Source organism: Lathamus discolor, chromosome 1 (assembly GCF_037157495.1).
Source record: "Lathamus discolor isolate bLatDis1 chromosome 1, bLatDis1.hap1, whole genome shotgun sequence".
Lineage (NCBI taxonomy): Eukaryota > Metazoa > Chordata > Aves > Psittaciformes > Psittacidae > Lathamus > Lathamus discolor.
Window position 1 is genome coordinate 34,164,788 of NC_088884.1, and position 21,808 is coordinate 34,186,595.

The 21,808-nt window shown below is 41.2% G+C and overlaps 1 protein-coding gene across 1 annotated transcript in view; it reads right to left on the reverse strand.

Moving 5' to 3' along the window:
- The window catches only part of PCLO (piccolo presynaptic cytomatrix protein), a 359,578-nt gene extending 338,879 nt beyond the window's left edge, over positions 1–20,699 (reverse strand). Inside the window, exons 1-2 of the mRNA XM_065667248.1 lie at positions 20,342–20,699; positions 11,954–13,178 (exon numbers count right to left, since the gene is read on the reverse strand). Coding sequence (XP_065523320.1) covers positions 11,954–13,178; positions 20,342–20,583 — 1,467 coding nt within the window. The 5' untranslated portion in view covers positions 20,584–20,699. The remainder of the gene's footprint in view (positions 1–11,953; positions 13,179–20,341) is intronic.
- Positions 20,700–21,808: the final 1,109 nt, after the last annotated feature.

Here is a 21,808-nt window from a genome sequence, read left to right on the forward strand (position 1 = left end):
CCCATTTTGTTTGATTGCTGATCTGTACCCCTATAAGCCTCCTGTAGAAGGGACAATTACTTACAATAAGTACATCTTAATTATGACACCTGGCTATAGAAATTAGTAATCTAATTTAATTAGATACATATTAACACCATTTCTGGGTGAATTCTTAAGGGCTTCCTAGAAGTTTTAAGTTTAATCAAAAACCAGACTTAAGCCACATACTCCAAACACCCAACTCAGGTGTCTGGCTTTGACAAAGTAACTAAGATTTCTTATATTAGGGAGGCAGGCCCTCTGCTATGGTGGACAGAGATCCTGTGAGGAGCTTCTTAATAGGCCTAAGCGAGGAATGTCTTTTCCCACTAACAACAGAGCTTTAACAGTTTAAGACAAAGCACTTTTCACAGTGATTTACTGTTCCTGGTTCTTTTCCACTTGCTTCTTTTTCTTTTTTTTAAAATCAAAGTCCTGTACTCTAATGTTAGATAACCAGATGAAACCATCACAGTTAGATGTGTACACCTGCTATCACTCAGCTTCCACAAAATCTTACTTAAAGTTATTATGACACTCTTAATGCCCCAAAAACAAAGTAGCTCTAGGATTGGGCGGGACTACAAAATAGTCTGAATAATTCTTATGTTTAAGGTGTCCAGATTCTGATTGCATTTATAAACACTTAGGCTTGTCTTCCACATGCAGCTGCTACAGTCTGACTCTACTACCTAACTGGAGGCCAAAGAAAAGTTAATTGTATACTACAGTTCTCAACATAATCTTGTGCAGAAGACAAAACCTTAACTCTCAACTGTTATTTTTTTCCTTACCTTAAAAAGAAAAGAATTAACTTATATATAAAAATATACACATATTCAGTATTAAACTGAAGCCTTTAAAACTAAAAATGAATTTGCTCTTCCTCCAGCTGAAATTCAAAATGGAAAATGCAGGAAGTTTTACTTCACTGTATTATTTTTTAAATCTTACTGGTATAGACATAAAATTCTTGCCATGCATGTTAGTGGGAAGAATAAATGCTAAAACGCCCAAGTCTTTATAGCTTACATACATCACCTTCAAATAAATACAATACTGCATAAACTGTAGTTCTGTGACTGGAACTGTAGGCATTCACAATGAAGTGCGCTACATGATGCAGTTCTGTATCAAAGACTGGCCTGTTTGTTCTACTGCAATTGCAGAGATTTTCCATTAACTTTAACAGGAGTAAGCTTCTGTTAAATACAGATGATCTTACACATTATTACAGATGAAGTAAAACTTACTGCTGTTATAGATACCTAAAATACCAACGTTTGTCTATTCTTAAAAGCCTTCCATGATAGCAGTTCTATGACTTTCTCCAGATTTCTCATATCTCTACTTAGAATAAAAAGGCAAAATTTTCCAGGGCAACATGGGAGCTTTTGCAGTTCCCATCTACTTGTAAAGGAGATTCTTTTTTGATGTTGAAGATCCCAAGCTAACTATTTTTACACTGGTAGATAGGGGTGGGAACTGGGTCTTATTTCTAGAAGAAATCCATATGTGATTTTCTTCCTCCTGAGACCCATTGCCGTTAAGTGCCATGACTAGGACTGTGAATTTGACAGATTTCATGCAGCATCCTTGCTCAGATTTCAACTACTGAAGACAGAAAGTGCTAACTTGCTTTCTAACTCGCTGATGTAGAAACTGTATGCCCTCATAACAACAAACAAGTATCAGAATATATTTTACACATTCATCAACCACAACATCTTTAAAAAGCTTCATAAAGACACTGTTAGTTGGGAGCACCAAATGAATTTCTTCATACTGTTTTAGTAAGAACATCCATGGAGAACTATATCGAAGAAAATGATAGCACCATATCCCATAAAGCACCTTGCTTTATGCATTCATATCTGACAGCTGACTCCAAAAACAAATACAAGCTACACTTCAGTTCTTTTATCTCAAACAAAGCCAACAAAACTGATGGAAATCTGAAGCCCATTCCTTTCCCGAAAAGTGTTCAGATTCATTCTAACTACACAAACCCACCAAAAGCAATAGAAAAGCTATCAGAGAGTGAGTGCATTGACTGGCATGCTCAATTTCTATTCCTGCAGATGATGCAGGGGAGGAAGAGAATCCAGCTTGATTCTGTGACTCCAGATGTACATGAGAAAGAAATTTTGACTTGCAGATTGAACATATTTCATATAAAAACTACTGGCACACAATATGAAAGTAGCTCTTAGAAGCAATTTTAACAGTTCTTTTGCAGAACAGAGCTGCATTCTAAGGCAGAGTCCCATTCTCTTTTAGACCAGTCATTTGGTGCTATAAAAAGGAACTTTAAGATACGTATAAAATATTATCATCCCTTTACATTACCACAGAAATGTAAAGATTTATAGAGCCTTTACATTGCCATAGATATGTAAATGGACTTTGATGACATTGCTCAGAGCTGCCCCAAAGTTTTATTGGCAAAATCAGTTTCTAGTCTGAAAACAGATCAGCTTATTTATTTCTTGACAATTTCAGAGAGGAGTGAGGAATCCAGAGTTGGCTTTTAGCAGATACTCCTGCCAAAATTATGAGAGAAACCTGAAAAATAAGCACTTGGGCTCATGATTTTATGCAGCTGTAGGGTGGCAGAGACAAGTGTGAGGGTGTAGGGTGCAAGAGTCCAGAAACTAGATCAGAAAATCCAGTTATGAACAAAAAAGAACAACTATGATGGGACAAACTCAATTACTATGTTGACATACAACTGAAAAGGTCTTCTAAACAAGCCTGGGCAATAGTGAGACAAAGTTTTCCTTCTACATCATCCTTCCCTGAGTAAGATCTCAACTATTCGAAGTAATTACACTGAAGCAAATGTTTTAACTATTGTACACAGTATGCAACTGATGCTCATTTGAGACAAATAGATCATCATTACAAAACAAATATTTACCTTCCTTTCAGCTATCAAATGTAAAAGGCAACTGGGGAGTTTATCAGGGAACACTGACACAAGATGCTCATGAAAATGTTGTAAATTCTAGCCAGCAGCATGGTCCCCAGGTATCCGTGTCACAAACCATTAGCAATGGTTACAAGCACTGTAGCTTGGTGGTAAACCAATGTTTGGGCAAACTTTTAAATAGCCACTTCAAAAGACTGTTTTTAAATGTTACTTCGCTATTTTAAAACTACAAGAACATTACTGGATGAATTATGTTATGCAGTTACCACTATCTTAAAACATACTCCACTGCTCTGTTTAAATTACTAATACAAAAAGCTGTAATTTGCATATGAACTATGAGTGTTTGGGGAACTGTTATTTTATATCTTATATGATTATAAATCATCAAGCAAAATAGAAACATAATGTTTTGACTGGCTTTTATCTTGAACACCACTATTTCAGAATATCTAAAAGTTAGGTTTTTACACCCAAACATGTGTTTAAGCTGCCTTATGCAGAGGACAAGGAAAAAGATTTAAACACAGCTCAATACACTGCATCATGCATCACTGCAATAAATGCCACCTGCTTTCACTAACTGCATCAGGATTTAATATACTACAATAACATGAATGACTAACAAAAAATGCCACTGCGAATCAAGAGAGCAGCAAAGAAAAGGTTAACAAAGCTCCTCTCTGCTGCATAGAGTACATCTGACTTAATATCACTGGGATTTGAACACAGATTATGCTGTCTGGTCAGAGAAGGGCTGGGCCATGCTTCCTGCCCAGTGATTATCCAGCAAACAGCATCTCCACATCACATGTCCCAACATAGTAGTAAATTACAGTTGCTGAGCAACAGCAATAGTGGCGCAGATGGCTCACTGCAGTTGACATCTTTAGCTATGCAGATTAATTTATTATTTACTTGTGTTAAAAACTGGACAGGACAGTTTCCTGGGTTAATGAGAAAACACTCCAACATATTGTAGAATATTGCCTAATTAAAATATTGAGAAACCATTTCCCATGCATAGGGGTTTGCTATTTTGTACTATCTGCCCCTTTCACGATAACAGAAAGAAAAATCCACAGGGCATCAGTATTATTAATACATCTAATCCTAAGAGTAAAGCAGAAATGAAGGCACACAGCCTTCTTCTGAGAAAGAAACAGTGTGGGTATGGGATTAAGAATATTCCACAGACAATATTCTGTACTGCCATAGCCCTTCTATTTGAGAACCTTTACAATTTTCCCAAATGCCCATGTGGGAAATGGGCATTTCCACATGGAAATGTAAGAACTTTATTAACTTCATTGCATTACAAAAATTGCAAAGAATCTCCATTTCCATATAAATTGCAGTGTTGGTAACACTGGAACACCCCAAATACCATCTGGACCAAAACAAATATTTCACACAGAAATATTTGAAACTTTGATCATTTTTAAAAGACAGCTAAACAAGGTCAGTTTGAATCTGCTGTCTGATCTGTTTGAACCCAGACTGAGCTCCATCCTCTTTTACAGAACATCTCCAGCTTCACTGCGGCACAGTTACGAGTTGATATCTACATTAATACTTTGAGAAAGTTAAAAAAAAAAAAAAAAACCTTTGTGTTTTGTTGGGTTTATTTAAACTCATTTCTTTACAACCTATGATCATAACAGCTGATCATCATACTTAAGTCCTTGTTTTTTTTCTACTTTGTTTTGCTTTACTTATATATTTAAACCTGAATATCCTCCCAGTCTAGGTTTACACAGGGCATACAGTTTCCAAGCTGCTTTTCCTGGTATTAAAAAGCTTAGATTTTGTGGTATGTCAATATCCACAGTGATGGTAGTGTTATTTTTGTTTATGTGTCATTTCCAGTTCATGCTGCATTCTGGTTCTTACACACTACTACTACACAGCAGGATCTAGACTGTAAACCACAAGGGATATTTCAATTTGATCTATAGCCTCCTTTACTGTCACATAATCAACAACGATTTAACAGAGTAATTTCTATTATTTTTACTGTAATTATAAGCAAAACTTACAGAATCAACACAAGAATTACAGTCATCTTCATTATATGAATAGTATTTTTAATTATATATTCCTTTCCCTGTACAAGCTAATAATAATAACTGAAGAAAAAATAATTCTTTTCTGAGTGCTTAAATTCTCTTTAGTTACTAGGTGTGGCATGGCAGTTTATACAGAAGGGCATGCAGGAAGGGCACTGGGGTCCTGCCAACTTGGCCAGGGAGCAATGGGATCCACCAGGAAGAAAGCCATGGCCTCAGGTCTGCACCAACCACAACAGACTCAGCTGCCCTGTTCTCTCTCCACCTGGCTAAACACAGAGTCTTAAGGGGCAGGGGGCAATGGTGACAGGTCCCTGCCTGGTACAGCAGGCACATCTCCTCTGTGACTGCCCCACCTTCCCAAGTGCCTATGCATAATAGGTGTGAAACTCTGCAAATGGAAGTGAACAGTGATGAGGACGATGGTTCATCTGGCATGGAGATGTTGCTGAGGTTAAGTCAGCATACACCCTGCATTAAGACTGCGTCCATAAAGAAAAAAAAAAAAAAAGATGGGTCCTTGTCCCTTCTGAAGGGAAAAGAAGGCCCAATATGCAGAAAAGACACTTCTTGGGGAAGTCTGCTGTATCCCTGGAGCCTGGGTTAAGATGTGAACAGAAAGATTCCTACCATGGTATAGCCCTCAGATTATTATCATAATTGATTTTTCAGGTAGGAAGCAAAGAAGCTGCAACAAGAAGTCTGAGGGCAATCAAGAAAGGCTTCAGGGCCTTGAGATGACTGGGTAGGGGAACACAAGCAGAATTCTCCTCTACCCTTCAAGTTACAGGGAACAATGAGGGATGAAACAGGAAGATCCACCAGATCAATACCTGGCTCTGAACCTGGTGTCGCCAGCAGAATTTTGGGGGTTTTGATCATGGGTCAGTTTACACAACACCAGGGATGCAATCAACAGACAGGTACACCTGTCTCAAAAGGGAAAAAGGATCTTTGTGCAGGAGTTATGAGGGCTGACTGAAAAAACTTTAAACTACTTTTGAAGGGGAAAGAGATAACATTAGGCACGCTAGAGATAGCACTAGGGGTAGCATGACAATGTTTGAGAGTGCGCTAGCAAGGTCCTTCAGTCTGTTGTCTCAGTAGAGGTAGGGGATGGAGATCCACAAGGCAGCAAAGATGCAGCAGGAAAATTATGATTTAGCATGGAAACATAGACGGATGACTCACACAACTGAAGGGCTGCAATGGATCACGATAAACTCCTCAGAAGAGACAGGCAAGGAAGGAGAGGCAGTGGGGTAGCCCTATATGTTTGGGAACAGAGAAGACCTTGTGGGTGATGTGATGGTTGGGGCTGTCTTGGGCATCGCAATCATGAAATGATAGAGATTTTGATTCATGCAGACCTAAGAAAGGGGGGCAGCAGAACTGCTACCTTGGACTTCCAGAGGGCAGACTTTGGCCTCTTTAGAAGTCTGGCTGACAGAGTCCCTTGGGAGTCAGTCCTGAAGGGCAAAGCAGCCCAGGAAGGCTGGACACTCTTCAAGAAAGGAATCTTAAAGGTGTAGGAGCAGCCCATCCCCATGTGCTGAAGACAAGCTGGCAGGGAAGAAGACTGGTGCAGCTGAACAGAGAGATTTTGTCAGAGGGGAAAAATAAAAGAGTTTATGACCTTTGGACGAAGAGGCAGGCAACTCAGGAAGAATACAAAGATGTCATGAGGTTATGCAGGGAGAAAATAAGGAGAGCCCAGCTAGAACTTAACCTGGCCACTGCCTTAAAGGACAATAAAAAATGTTGGTATGAATGCATCAGAAACAAAAGGAGGGCTAAGAAAAATCTCTATCTTTTATTGAATGTGCAGGGAAACACAGTGATAGATGATGAGGAAAAAAATCCAACAACAAAACCCAAGTATTTTCAGATTGGGTTTAGGATTAAATCAACTTTGATACAGACATGTTGCTTCAGAAACAGTCAGAACCAATAAAATATTCTTTAGAACTCACTTTGCTTCCATCCAGAAGAGCTTCTGGAAAGTAAACAAATCCTGCATCAATATACATAGCTTCACACTGTCTGAATGTGCAACTTTTAGCAAATATTTCAGTAAAAAAATATTCTTTGCTCCAAGACTGATTTTAAATGGTCTCTCAAAAGCTTAATGAAACTGTAGATAGCATATGGATTAACACTGATAAAATGCATGAAAAATAAGCCCTCCTAAAAACTACCTAGAAGACAGGCATCCACATATGCACACATATCATCAAGGGTGGCCTCATGGAACTGAGTCACATACTGCCAAGTTTCTAATATTAACAGCTTTAACACTCTACTTGATCATCAACTTTAGAAATGCCCATCATAAAGAATGCAGTGATGAAGTATTATACTTTAAACCCTTGTGTCTGTGTTGTACGTATTTTCCAATAACTAGTTCAGAGGGGATGAAAATTTCCTCCAGCTATCAGGCATATACACCAATCATTTAGATTAAACTACAGCAGCTCATGTTTTTTGCTTAGCTTTACCAAAAACTATACGAAAGTGTTTATCAAAATGCATATGTTTATCAGATGTCTTTGCTCATTTACAGAAAGTCTACTCCTACTCAAATGTTGCAGGGCTGAATCTTTTTGGGGGAAGTGCTGGTTTCTGTTGCTAACGGCTCATGGGAGTGGTTTTGGCAACATTTTGAAGAAGTGAGAAAAATAAATCACTAGGTAATAAAATAAATACACACCTGCTACAAGGTTCTGACGTATATGAAAGGAAAAGGGAACAAAGTACCAATCATCAAACCTGTTTATATAATTTTTCCATTACTTTATGCAACTGTTGCTAGGCAGTCATGTGCCATGGTGATGAGTGGAGTGTGAATACCTAGACAGATTAGAGAGACATATGTTACCGAACACATAATGTATGGTGTACTTTCTAGACTGCTGCGCAAAACCAAGATAGCAACTATCCCTTTTCCCCAAGGGGACTGCAGTGTCAGATCATTCAGAGAAATAGTTAAGGGGTCTGACCTTGAAGCAATACAGGTATCACTTTCTGCTCTTAGTTACACAGCTCTCTCACTAGAGTTAAAACAGGCAGAGTGCATGGACTACTGCATTTTAAATAGAGGTTTAAATTAAAAGAATGACTAAAAAATTTCAAAATCAGGAATTTTATAACGGTTTTACAATTCATGCAATCTAATTCTTGAGCCAGTTTGTAAAACCTGTTGTATTCTTTCCAGAATCAGCTAGAAATATAGAATACAGAAATTTAGAAGTATCTATATTGGAAAAGAAATTCGCTCTGTTAGTTATTGAGACTGAGCTATCCTGTAAGAAGCTTGTAGAAGAGTACCTTAAGAAGGTAGTTCAGGAAGCTGTACAGGGGAAAATGTTGGAGAACAAAAGGAGTATAAATTCATTTCTAAATAAATGCTTTTCTCTTTCCCCACATCCAGTTTCAAATTATTGCTTTCCAACTGGTAATGTGTTCTAACACAAGCAATCAAAACAGTGGCTATAACAGGCACGGGAAAAGGACAACACAGAATCACGAAACTTGGCAAAAAGAATTGCAAAAAAAGTCAAATAGCAGTAAGAGGTGAAGATACAGTCACTAAGTGCATGGGTGAGAGATGAAAGACTTTTAGTCAGTAACACTTTTGGAGAACCTAAATTAAGAGAAGCCAAAAGAAAAACCTTGCACCATAATCAAGGAAACTGACAGCTGAGACACAATCTATGGTTTTCATGCCAGACAGGAAGAAATGTATAAACTAGTGCAAAGGAGGAATCAGAAACTTTTGTTAACAATCTAAACACTGAAAGAAAAGGGAAACTAGAAGGAAAGTTTGATAATAACTCGAGTGGAAACCTTTGTAGCTGAAATAAGCAAAATTTCCGCATGTTCCAGAGCAGGTTCTATTACTTTGCTCCAACTGTTCAGTAACAAAGTCAGATGTGATTTTCTTCTCACTTCACTGCAGACTGGAGCAGGACACCCAAAATGTAGTTTCAGCAAGACAGCTGGTGGTGTAAAGCTGAGCAAATGAGGAAAGTCTGAGTGGGAGTCAGGAGATTGGAACTAATAGCTGAATAAATTAGCCGTCCAATACCTTCATTTACTGAAATGATTTCATTGTGAAATAAATGCATATCCTGTGTTTATTTCACTGTGAAATATGAAATTCAAATCTGCTTTTACATATGTATGCAATCAGTTAGTCTTAAATGCAGCTGTATTTATTGTCTTAAAGTCCTGAATTTGACACTTACAGAGTACCCCCTTCAAAAACTAGCATTTATTCACAGAATTGCCAAATACTTTGAGATCTTCTTACATAAAGTCTCTCTCTCCTAAAATCCATTTCATATGAACATACCAAAGTTGCTGACCATTTCTATGGCAAGTATGAAGTTTTTAAGAGGATAAACTTGGAGCTCCAAGAGACTCCAGGAGTACACTATGGAAATAAACAACTCAGCACTCACAAATTTTGGTCTAAAAACATTCTGTCAGAACTTGAAGGCAAAATATTCTTACAAAGTTCCTCTTTGACTTTAAAAATCAATGCATCACCATCTTGCCTGTTATACATAAATATATAAATATATCTCTTTTTTTACCCAAAATTGTCTACAATGACATGTTTTGTGACCTTTCCTCATGTAGGCCCATATAATACAGACTTTCAGTAATGCTCTAAAATTTCTGCACACAGCTGTTCAAGCCCAAGCATTAAGGCACACTATCTCAATGCTTAATTTCCCTAAACTCAAACAAGAGAGTACACCCCTAAATGATGCAATATGCTACCAATGTTTACTACAGTTAGTCTTTCGGGTTTAAATTTGCAATTTTAACAACAAATCAATAAATAATATAATTCCTGGAAGCACAAAGTGTGCTGGCTTTTTACCAGATACCCACTAATACTCCATACTCCATACTCAAAAGAAATCTAACTGCTAGCAATGTTCTTAAATCATTATGGTGCCAATGCCTGTCAGGTTTCAGTCTTTGGAGATACTCAAAACTGGCTATGAGCAACCTGCTTTAGGTGACCCTGCTATGAGCAGAAGGTTGGACTACTAGATCTCCAGAGTACACTTCCAGCCTCAGTGATTCTTTGATTCAATTTTAAACATAGGGATATTATTTCTCATGTTCAAAATATAGTAGCAGTCTGCACTTCCTCCTATCAGCATCTCTGATCAGCTAAACAAATACCAAAACAAGACAAAAATAAGCTTCTCAAATACCCTTTACGGCTATTTTATCACTAGGTAGTCCTCGGTGACAAGTCTGCTGTGCTTGGATTTCTATAACTTGATAAAAGTGTTGGTACTGAAAACAAACTCAAACTACACTGCAAATTGAAAATTAACATACCAGGATGTATGAGAAGCTGCTCAAAAAAAAAGAAATTAGATATTCATATGAAGTCTCATTCCTACACAGAGCAAGTAAAGTATATGTATAAGAACACAGAATCATAAAATAGTTAGGGTTGAAAAGGACCTTAAAATCTTCTAGTTCCAACCCCACTCCCATGGGCAGGGACACCTCACACTAAACCATGTCACCCAAGGCTCTGTTCAACCGGGCCTTGAACGCCGCCATGGATAGACCATTGAAAATTTCCCTGGGCAACCCATCCCAGTGCCTCAACAACCTAACAGGAAAGAATTTCTTCCTCCTTATATCCTATCTAAACTTCCCTGTTTAAGTTTTAACCCGTTACCCCTTGTCCTATCACTACAGTGCCTAATGAAGAGTCCCTCCCCAGCATCCCTATAGCCCTCTTCAGATACTGGAAGGCTGCTATGAGGTCTCCACGCAGCCTTCTCTTCTGCAGGCTGAACAGCCCCAACTTTCTCAGCTTGTCTTCATACAGCAGGTGCTGCAGTCCCCTGATCATCCTCGTGGCCCTCCTCTGCACTTGTTCCAACAGTTCCATGTCCTTTTCATGCTGAGGACACCAGAACTGCACACAATACTCCAGGTGAGGTCTCACAAGAGCAGAGTAGAGGGGCAGGATCACCTCCTTTGACCTGCTGGTCACGCTCTTTTTGATGCAGCCCAGGATACGGTTGGCTTTCTGGGCTGTGAGCCCACACTGAAGCCGGCTCATGTTCATTTTCTCATCGACCAGCACCCCCAAGTCCTTCCCTGCAGGACTGCTCTCAATCTCTTCTCTGCCCAACCTGTAACTGTGCCTGGAATTTCTCTGACCCAGGTGTAGGACCTTACACTTAGCATGGTTAAACTTAATAAGGTTGGCGTCAGCCCACCTAAATTAAGCTATCACAAACATCAGGTTAAATGAAGTTCACTTGAAGTCTTAATACTTTCTATGCCATTTCTACATGATATAATTACAGCAGGAATGGTGACCAAGGTTAGAGATAGTCCACAGAGATCTGTTTCACAGCATTCCACAAGAATAAAATAACCTGAGTATCACCAAGTCAAAACACATGACGCAGCCTTTCAGCTAATGAACACTGACATAGTTACAAAGCAAATACACCACAGCATCCTTTTACCAAAACACACACTTGGGTATGAAAAGTCATCTTCTTATAGCAGCAAATTTTATTTACTTATAAACATATTAGCACTTGACTAACGTGGTCAGATTATAAACATAGCCAGTGAGTGCTTAAAATCAAGAAAAATGGCAAACAAGTCACACTGGGGTTCCTCCTCTTTTTATATGAAGAATGAGAACACACTTCTAAACACTGTGCAGAGAACCATTACCTCCTTTTCTTTATAATTTCACACTCTTTCCCTCATAAGCAGTTTTCCCAAATAGCATGATTTTTGTTAACTGAACTTGTTAAGGCCTTAAATGATCATGATGATAAGACTGTAACACAACTGATGTTTCAGCATAACAAAGGTAAACCTAATCTTTGCTCTGGTAGTGAATATCAATTTAAAAACTACTCACCTCTGTTATATGAGGATTGGGATTGAATCCACACAGGCTGCAGACTACAGTATGACACTGTGTGCATGTGTTGTAATTGGCCTTTTCTGGAGCATGCAGCAGCAGTTCAGTAGTTGTGCAAAGAGGACAGAAGGTTTTCTTTGGGGTGGACTCAGTAGGTTGGGTTGGACCAGCTTGCTTTTGCTGCAAGGGCTTTTCAGGCCCTGGTTGCTGGCTTGGTGGTTTTGTAGGTCCTGGTTGTTGTGCCAGGGGCTTTGTGGCCCCTGCAGGCTGAGAAGATGGTTTTGCTGGCCCTGCCTGTGGTGGCAGTTGTTTTACAAGTCCTGTTTGCTGCGGAGGTGGCTTCCCAGGTCCAGGCTGGGATGGCTGTTTTGCAGGTCCTGTTTGCTGAGCAGATGGCTTTTCAGGTCCAGGTTGTTGAGAAGGCTGCTTTGGAGGACCTGCTTGCTGTGAAGATGGCTTTACAGGACCCCCTTGTTGTGCCGGCTGCTGAGATGGTTGTTTTACAGGTCCTGGCTGCTGCGATGATGGTTTTGTGGGAGGTGGTCCTTGGGATGTCGGTCTAACATTGTCTGTTTGCTGTGGTGATGGTTTTGCTGGGCCTGAAGGTTTTGCAGACGGTTGTTGTTGAACGGGCTTCGATGGTTCCAATTGTTGGGGCTGAGATTTTTGTGGTCCTCGTGGCTGGGGTGGTTGTTTTGCTTGTTCTACCTTTGAGTCTGCCGGGTGACCAGGGCCTGGTCTCTGAACTTGCTTTGGTTCCCCAGGCACTGGTTTGGAAGACTCAGTTTGCTGGGGAGTAGGTCTGGCAGGTCCTTGTTGAACAGCTGGCTTTGGAGACTGTGGTTGAGCTGGATGTTTTGCAAGACCCCTCTGCTCCTCAGGTTTCCCTTGCTCTTTTGGGGTAACCTTCTGTTTCCTACTGGCTTCTTGGGCTGCATCTGAATCTGATATCAAATCAAAAGGATTGAATTTGTTCACAACTGAAGTGACTGCACTCAATGGATTGGCTTCTGAAAGAAAACTGGGCATCATACTTGGCTTCTGATCTTCTTTAAAATCAGTCCTGGACTTTGACTCTCTTAGGCTAATAGAAGAAGGGCTCCGTCCAGGTGCCCGTTGTTCTGTCTTCAGCACATCTACTGTTCTGCTTTTACTTAAACTTGGTGGTCCTGGATCTGGAGGCTTACCTGGTTGCCTGGGTCTTGTATCAAGCTCAGGATGTCTGCAGACAGAAAATGTAATCAAATTAAAACAATGTACAACAGTACTAGAAAAATGAGATAAAATAAGATGTATCTGTGACCCTGGAAGTGCTCTGGTAACACTGGGACATCTCCTGGGTGTTTGCGAGAGCAACGCTTATAACATAAGGGGCATGTAAAAAGTATTTAAATGAAAATTGCTGCTCTTTAAAGCTTTATACAAGTACTCAAGCGTAGGCTGATTTATTATTTAGAAAATAATCTAATACAACAACTAATTTTATTTTCAGAAATACAAAGAACACAAAGCTACAACTGCTTGTTTCACCTAAATCCAAATGACTAGTGCTCCACTCTACCCCTTGGGATACAAACATAAACAAGACTGAAAGAAACAGAGGTGTCAGAAAATTAGGAGATCAAAGAAGACCCATACAAGAAAAGCACTGCAAAATACAAAATGTTTATATACTTGTGTTTTGGCTACTTGTACAAAATTTGGATCTATTTATAATTCAATATGCAGCAAAGATTTAAACTCCTAAAATACAGGTACATTACAGAGTATATAGTTCTTTTTAAAAACATTTCTTTTCAACCCATCCACTCACAAATAAGAATTTTCAATCAGACAAACCAGATGCCAGTTCACAGAATAAGTCGTGAAGATTTTTTCTTTTTAAATAGAACTAGCCTAGAGCTTTCTCTAAGCATCATCAAAACAATTCACACTGCCCAGCAATAAAATCTCTCATTACACAGGGATTTTTCTAAATATTCTAGCAATAACATTTTGCTGTGCTTTCATATTGAAGAAAACAAAACTAAGAATTCAGGAACCACAATCAAGATCATGCCTTCAGATGTGGCATAATATTCTACTTGTTGCTGTACTTGGCTGCAGCTGAAGGAAATAATATTGTATTCAACACTATTGCACTGTAGTAAAATATTCTATTCAGTGCTACCACTGTGCTTTTGCTGGAAGATACGATGTTCTCTTCAGTGCCACTACAGTGTTGCAAAAATAAAATAGTCGGCTTTCACTTTGAGAGATCCAGTTAACTGATCTTATCTTTCCAGACATGACAGTGCTTTTTGGACATTCATGAGCAAAATCATAGAATAGTTAGGGTTGGAAAGGACCTTAAAATCTTCTAGTTCCAACCCCACTCCCATGAGCAGGAACACCTCACACTAAACCATGTCACCCAAGGCTCTGTCCAACTGGGCCTTGAACACTGCCAGGGATAGAGCATTGAAAACTTCCCTGGGCAGCCCATCCCAGTGCCTCAACACCCTAACAGGAAAGAATTTCTTCCTCCTTATATCCTATCTAAACTTCCCTGTTTAAGTTTTAACCCGTTACCCCTTGTCCTATCACTACAGTGCCTAATGAAGAGTCCCTCCCCAGCATCCCTATAGCCCTCTTCAGATACTGGAAGGCTGCTATGAGGTCTCCACACAACCTTCTCTTCTCCAGGCTGAACAGCCCCAACTTTCTCAGCCTATCTTCATATAGGAGGTGCTGCAGTCCCCTGATCATCCCCGTGGCCTCCTCTGCTCTTGCTCCAACAGTTCCATGTCCTTTTTATGTTGAGGACACCAGAACTGCACACAATACTCCAGGTGAGGTCTCACAAGAGCAGAGCAGAGGGGCAGGATCACCTCCTTCGATCTGCTGGTCACACTCCTTTTGATGCAGCCCAGGATACGGTTGGCTTTCTGGGCTGCGAACCTACACTGAAGCTGGCTCATGTTCGTTTTGTCATCCACCAAAACCTCCAAGTCATTCTCTGCAGGGCCGCTCTGAATCTCTTCTCTGCCCAGTCTTTAGCTGTGCCTGGGATTGCTCTGACCCAGGTGTAGGACCTTGCACTTCGCATGGTTAAACTTCATCAGGTTGGCATCAGCCCACCTCACAAGAGTGTCAAGGTCCCTCTGGATGGCATTCCTTCCCTCCAGCATATCAACCAAACCACACAGCTTGGTGTCATTGGCAAACTCGCTAAGGGTGCACTCAATCCCACTGTCCATGTCACTGAAAAAGATGTTGAACAAGACCGGCCCCAACACTGATCACTGAGGGACACCACTCATTACTGGTCTCCAGCCAGACATTGAGGCATTGACCACAACTCTTTGTGTGCTGCCATCCAGCCAGTTCTTTATCCACTGAGTGGTTCACCTATCAAATTGATGTCTCTCCAATTTAGAGATCACTCATTCCATTTAACTATATTCCTTAACCAATAAATAAATAAATAAAAAATTGTACAATTGGCTGAGAGTTTTCTCAAAAGTCTGCAGAATTATATATAACAGACACACTGAAAAATATTTTTACACTGTTAATGTTACTATGGGTTTACTATTATTTCTGATTAATTTTTAGAGCTTTTATTCCATATCTAGCAGTGGCAATAGAAATGGGAAAGCTAACTGGCCCCTATTTCTGTGCTCATAATTCTCACAACATGGGATTTTCTCAAAATCTTGTGTCTGAATTTTTCTGGGCAAATTAACAATTTCCACATGAAATGCTTGTTAAGGACAAACTATTTCCAACCTTCCATAACTCCACTTATCCTTCCCCATTCTTGTAAAATTATTGGCTGTAACATTGGCACCTTCTTGTGCAACCCACTGTGAGTAGGTGTGTTTCCATTGGCATCAGTGAACACTGATTAACTCATTATTCATAACAAAGATAATACAGAAAAGCCTGATTATATTCTAATTCCTTCAAATATTCAACATTTTTACTTGTTAAAAAGAACAATTTTACACTCTTGTTAGTGACTAGGTAGGTCTACCTGCAGTTCCATGTTATTTAGATAAGCACTCCCAAGTTTATCTCAAGAGGTATGGCATGCTAAGTGAAGTCATTTCAACTATTCTATTAGTGGCACTCTGGTACACTTCCAGCATTCATGTTTGCAAATGTTCAAAATGTTAGAAGGCTTCATTCAACAATGCTGAGTGACAAGGGAAAAAAAGAAAAGTATCAATGGTACTACTGAAACTCAGTTCAGGAAACTGGGTACCGTGCCCTAACCTTAAAGTACAAAGGTACAAAAAAGCAAAAAAGGCAAACAAACAAAAACCTCCAGAACTAAACCTAGTTTTAGAAACTGAACTTGGACATTAACACAAATAAGTATGGATATAATGTCGATCCCTATTGGAATAGAATTCTCCTCCAGCTTCCATTTTCATCAAAATAATGTGCTCCTTAAAATTCCACCTGATCAGATCTCAGGACTTGGAATGAGATTAAGCCTCACGAATCTAGGAAATAAATCCAGATGATTCTGGAGGACTGCTTGTGTATTTTCTTGCCTTTATATATGACAGTGTTTCTAAGCAATGGATATAGAGCACAGTTAACTAGTGGAAGAAAAGGCCTTGAAATGACAAACTTCTTGAAAAATATGACCTCTGTCAAAAGCCAGGACTTTCTCTGTTTAGTTTTAGATAGCTGGAAGTTGAAGCTTTCTTTTCTAAAACTATTTTGCACCCAGCTACAGACTAACACTGAACAATTTTAATTAATCTGGAGAATCAGAAATCCTCAATTAAAAAAAAATATTTTTTTTACAATAATTTTCTTATTTTTAGACCTTTTGAATCATTGAAAGAAAAATAAAACAAAAACAAACAAAACCCAAAACACATTGTCCTTAAGTCTTCAGATCCAACAAGCACGACTATCATTTAGTCCTCCCTCAGCTAATACTTTACTTCGTGCTGCTATGTTCCTTGTCACTTAGGCCTTGAATCACAGTACTCATCTTTATTCATTTACATGACTATTAGAGCCAAATCAAAGCTTACTTTGGAGTCAAGAGGAGATTTCACAAAAAGACTAGTGCTTGAATGCCATAGCTATATAAACCTATTTAAAAAGGCATGTCTTTTTCCTGTTCATCAGGATAGTATTAAAGAGAAGTGCAATGAATATTATGTGACTCCAGGATAGTCAGATCTTTTCTTATCTACAGACAAGGTAGGTATAAACTTACACATACCCCTAGTGGGTAATTCTTTTTGGTTTGTTTTTTTTTTGTTGGGTGTTTTTTAATTCAATAGAGTGATAGCAGTAACAAAAATACATATTGCTTCTGGAAAAAACATCATAATCATACTTTAGAAGTGTGACACTCAGGAAGACTTCTGAGCATTTCCTCTCAAAATGTAGAATTTTTTTTTCCTATTAATTTCTATTGTGACTAACTTAATGAACTGAAAACAAACAAACAAAACCAACCAGCTGCATTAGATGGTTCATATATACAGTTTGGTCATCTAATCCTTTCAGATGATGTGGAACAATTCCTCAGCAAGTGGACACTGACAGAGTCACAGAGTCATTCAATGAAGCTACAACTAGAACTTGCTTACAAATTAACTATGTTTCAGCTAAACTTCCTAATCATGGGTTTTCTGAAAACAAGCAATTGAAACAAGACAGAAAGATTTCCACAGGTGCTAAGCATCCCAAATGGTGACCAGGACCTAGAGAGTAAAATGCTCAAAGAAAAAAAAAAAAAAAAAAAATGTACACTTGATTTAGCCAATTCACTTTAGGTGCTCTAGATCTAAATGCTTATGTTAAAATGCATAATAAATATTAATTGCATCTACTTAGCTATTGCATTTTTTAAGACATAAAAGCTCAAAGCCTATAGAAGTCCTAGAAACTACAGCATGCATTTCATGGTGGTAAGCATGTAAGTATGTTTCCTGGAACATACATTACTTACTATTAAAAACTCTGTAGTTGCAAAAACGGTTACATCAGATTATCACCAGTCATAAGGAATTTGTCCATTTTAAGACTTGAGTTACTTAGTTGGACAATGAAAGCATTGAGAACAGGAGGTAAGTATTAGTCTCTCAGGTAAGACTGGATAATAGCTCATATTATAATGGACATCACAGTGGAAAAATCCAGTTAAAAAATACCTAACAGACAGTGCAATAGTAACACAGTCATAACACAGGGCTATATAAACTGAAAGCCAGAATTCCTCTTTCGATCACTGTTTCTGTCATTTGGACCGGCATAATCCAGTGCTGTGAACAACAGTTGTTTAGCATCAGTTAAGAGATATTTTCCACATCTGATTTTTTTGGCCACAAAAACTGACACACACCACCCCACCACCCCCCCCCAAAAAAAAAAAAAAAAAAAAAAAAGAAAAAAATAACCAAAAAAAACCCTGAAGCTAAAGAATCTGAGTCTCAGCAAGCTACTTCTTCACTTAAGTTAAAGCCTGGAAGAGGCTGATCCTTGGTTCTCAGAAGAGTCTTACGCAAAGGGTTTGGATCAGATTCTTAATTATTCCCATCATTCTTGGTAGATCTCAGTAGTAGAGAGGCTATGGAAGAGGAGCAAGTAAAGCCACAATAGAAGAGCAGAGACAAGTAGTAACCTCATTACAGTGTGACAGGCACAGAGACGTTACGATGCTACAACCCCACAAAAGAAACTAGTTGTCTGGTTATTGCACTGAATGCTAAAATGTCAACTTTGGCTAAAAGTTAGAAGGCTGTAATTGACAAATATAGACTGCCTTTACTTTAAATGGAAAGTGTTAAGTATGGCACACTAACAATATCAAAATACTTTCTGATATCCTAAGTATGTTTGTAGGAAAGCAGACCTTTGTAAATGCAGAAAGATTCACATTGCAATGAGTTTAGCCTATTCTAACATCTTCCTGGGACACCTATCTATCTATCTCACTTTTTTTCTGGAATATTAGCATGAAACAATAAACTTTCAAAGTCTTTGTGTCTTTGCCCACTGACTGTCACACAAAAGGGAATTTGGAGCTTAGTTTCACAGAACTAAGCAGCAAGATTTATTCTTGCTTTCCATTAACATCTATAGAAGCTGGGTAAAGCCCTCAACTGAATGGAAAATTATATTATACATACAGTATTAATACCTGTTTAATAATTATGCAAGACATAAAATAGGAAGACTTGAATCCCAGTTTTAAAAAATGGAGACTGTCATCTCAGGTATAATCCCAATGGCTTCAGTACTTTGCCCAGCAATGAATTTGGTCCCACCCTCCTTGCTTCTCTTCTATAACTCACTTATAAAGACCCGGTATTATATAAAGTCAGCATGCATTCATCTTGGGTGAGGTCCATACACAAGAACAGTATTGAACGGTCGGCCGAGGAGGCTCCTTTCGACATCCTCCTTCTAGACAAGCAACTCACACAGCACCGGAGATGAAAGCAGGGAACTGTCGCGGAACGCCCGCTTCAGCACCACGGACAGGGGCAGAGCGGCCGGTTCAGCACCGAGGACAGGGGCAGGGGAGCCGAGGGCGGGTAGCGGTATCGGGAAACCGGCCCCGGGCCGGGCCGAAGAACCGGCTTGTTGCACGCCGGGCAGCGTATCCGCCCAAAGGCAGGTAAAGAAAGGGGAAGCGAATAACCCTAGCCATCGCAGATGCCCAAGGAGCTAAGGCCATCACTATCCAGAATACTGAATCTCATAGGAATCAATTTAATATTTCGCCTCTTTCCCCTTTCAACAAAAAAGGTAGAAAAAAATCAAGAAGAAAAATACTGGGAGGGGGGGGAAAACAGAAACAGAGCTACTCAATCCATGCCTATTTAATGAAGTCAAATGACAGTTGTAGAGGTTAAGAACTGGGAGAGTAATGGCTAGCAAACACATTATGCTCAGAAGCTGTCAAAGATTCAGCAAGATCTCTCCAGGAAGAGAAGCTCACAGAACCTGCCAGCCCCGTGGAGAGCTTCCCTGGCTACTACCTGAGCTGCGGGGCACTCCACAGGCACACACACACCGAAAACCGAAATGGTATCTGCAAATCTCTCCCCTCCCGAAACACAGAAGCTGCCCGTGTTCCGGATCGGTGCGAAGGGAGGGAAGGGGAAAGGGTGCAGCCCGCTGGAACCGAGGGCCGCCGGTATTATTAGAAACCACCGGAGTGGGAAAAGCTGGAGAGAGCGGGCTCCGTCCCAGTGTCCCCACTCGCGCAGCCGCCCCCTTCCCTCCCGCAGCCAGAGGAACGCCATGCCCGCTCCCGGTGCGGCGGGGCCCGGATCTTACCGCGCCTCGCCCCCCGCCCCACCGCGAAAGGACGGAGAAGGAGGGAGGGAGGAGTGGAGAAGGGAGAATTTCTGTGCGTGCCTTTGCATGGGAGGCGGCTCCGCGGCGGCGAGGTTCCCTCTGGGCAGCCCCTGCGCCCTTGACATGACAGCGGCGATCTGCCTCCTTTCCTCCTCGCTCAGCTGGCTCAGGTCCGCCTCCACCCCGGCCGGGACCAGGCTCTCCAAGGGGGCCATGGGGCCGCCGCCATCCCCGGCTGCCGCCGCCCCTTCGGGGAAGGAGCCCAGCCCTTCGCCTCCTTCCAGGCTCGCCTCGTTGCCCATGGCCGCCGCAGCTCCCCGCTCGCTGCCTCTCCCTTCGGGTGCAGCCCGGGCGGGGAGCGCCGCTCTCGGCTCTCAGCCCCGCTCCCCGACGGGCGCTCAGGGCTCCGTGGCCACTGCCGCCGCCGCCACCGCCACCACGCCACTGCACGACGCCGCCGGCAGCGGCAGGGCCGGGGCCGCTCTCGCTAGCTGCTGCCAGGGACCAGCGGCGCCGCCAACCGCCCGCCGCGCCGCGCTCCGCCACCCCGCACGGCGCATGCTCGGGGCTGGCAGGGAGGGGAGCTCCCCCGTGGCCCCCCGCCCCGGCAGTTAAAGGCACCGCGCACAGCCCGCGCCCGCGGACGGGCGGTGGTCGCGGTGGGCTCAAAGCACGTAGTTAGCAGTATGCGTAGTTAGTAGGCATCCAAGCAACCCCGTGAGAGCAGAGCCAGAGAGGTCAAGGTGCCCAGGGCTGGGTGCAGCCGAGTTGTGAGCGATCACACTCGGGCCCGTCTCAGTGTTTGACTGCCCTCACAGAATCACGGAATGTTTTGGGTTGAGAAATGACCTTAAGATCACTTAGTTCCAACCCACCTGCCATGCTCAGGGACATCTCACACTAGACCATGTTGCACAAGGCTCTAGCCAAGGTGGCCTTCAACACTGCCAGGGATGGAGCATTTACCACTTCTTCGGACAACCTGTGCCAGTGCCTCACCACCCTCGCAGGGAAGAACTTCTTCTTTATATCTAACCTGAAATTCACCTGTTTTAAGTTTAAACTCACTACCCCGTCCTTTTGCTCCAGTCCCTGAAGAGACCCTCTCCGGCATCCTTGTAGGCCCCCTTCAGATACTGGAAAGCTGCTATGAGAACTCCATGCCACCTTCTCATCTCTTCTCATGATGACTGGCTCTAGTGTGACAGTGCTGTTCTAGGACTGGTGAGCCCGAGGCTGGATGCAACACTCCTAAAACAGTCTGGCAATGAATTAATACATTGAGAGGAATCACCTTTAACCCACTGGCTGCAGTGGAGATAGTACAGCCCAGTCTGCCATTCACATTCCCCATCACAAAGGCATGCTGCTTAAACACATTCACGTTCCCATCCAATGGGATGGGATTTTTTTTTTTCTGCAATGCTGCCTTTGGGCCAGCCTGTCCTGGTGCATGGAGTTATTCCTTTCCAGACAGAGGCCTCTGTGCTTGCCTTTGTTCAAACTCCTAAGGTGCCTGCAAGCAGC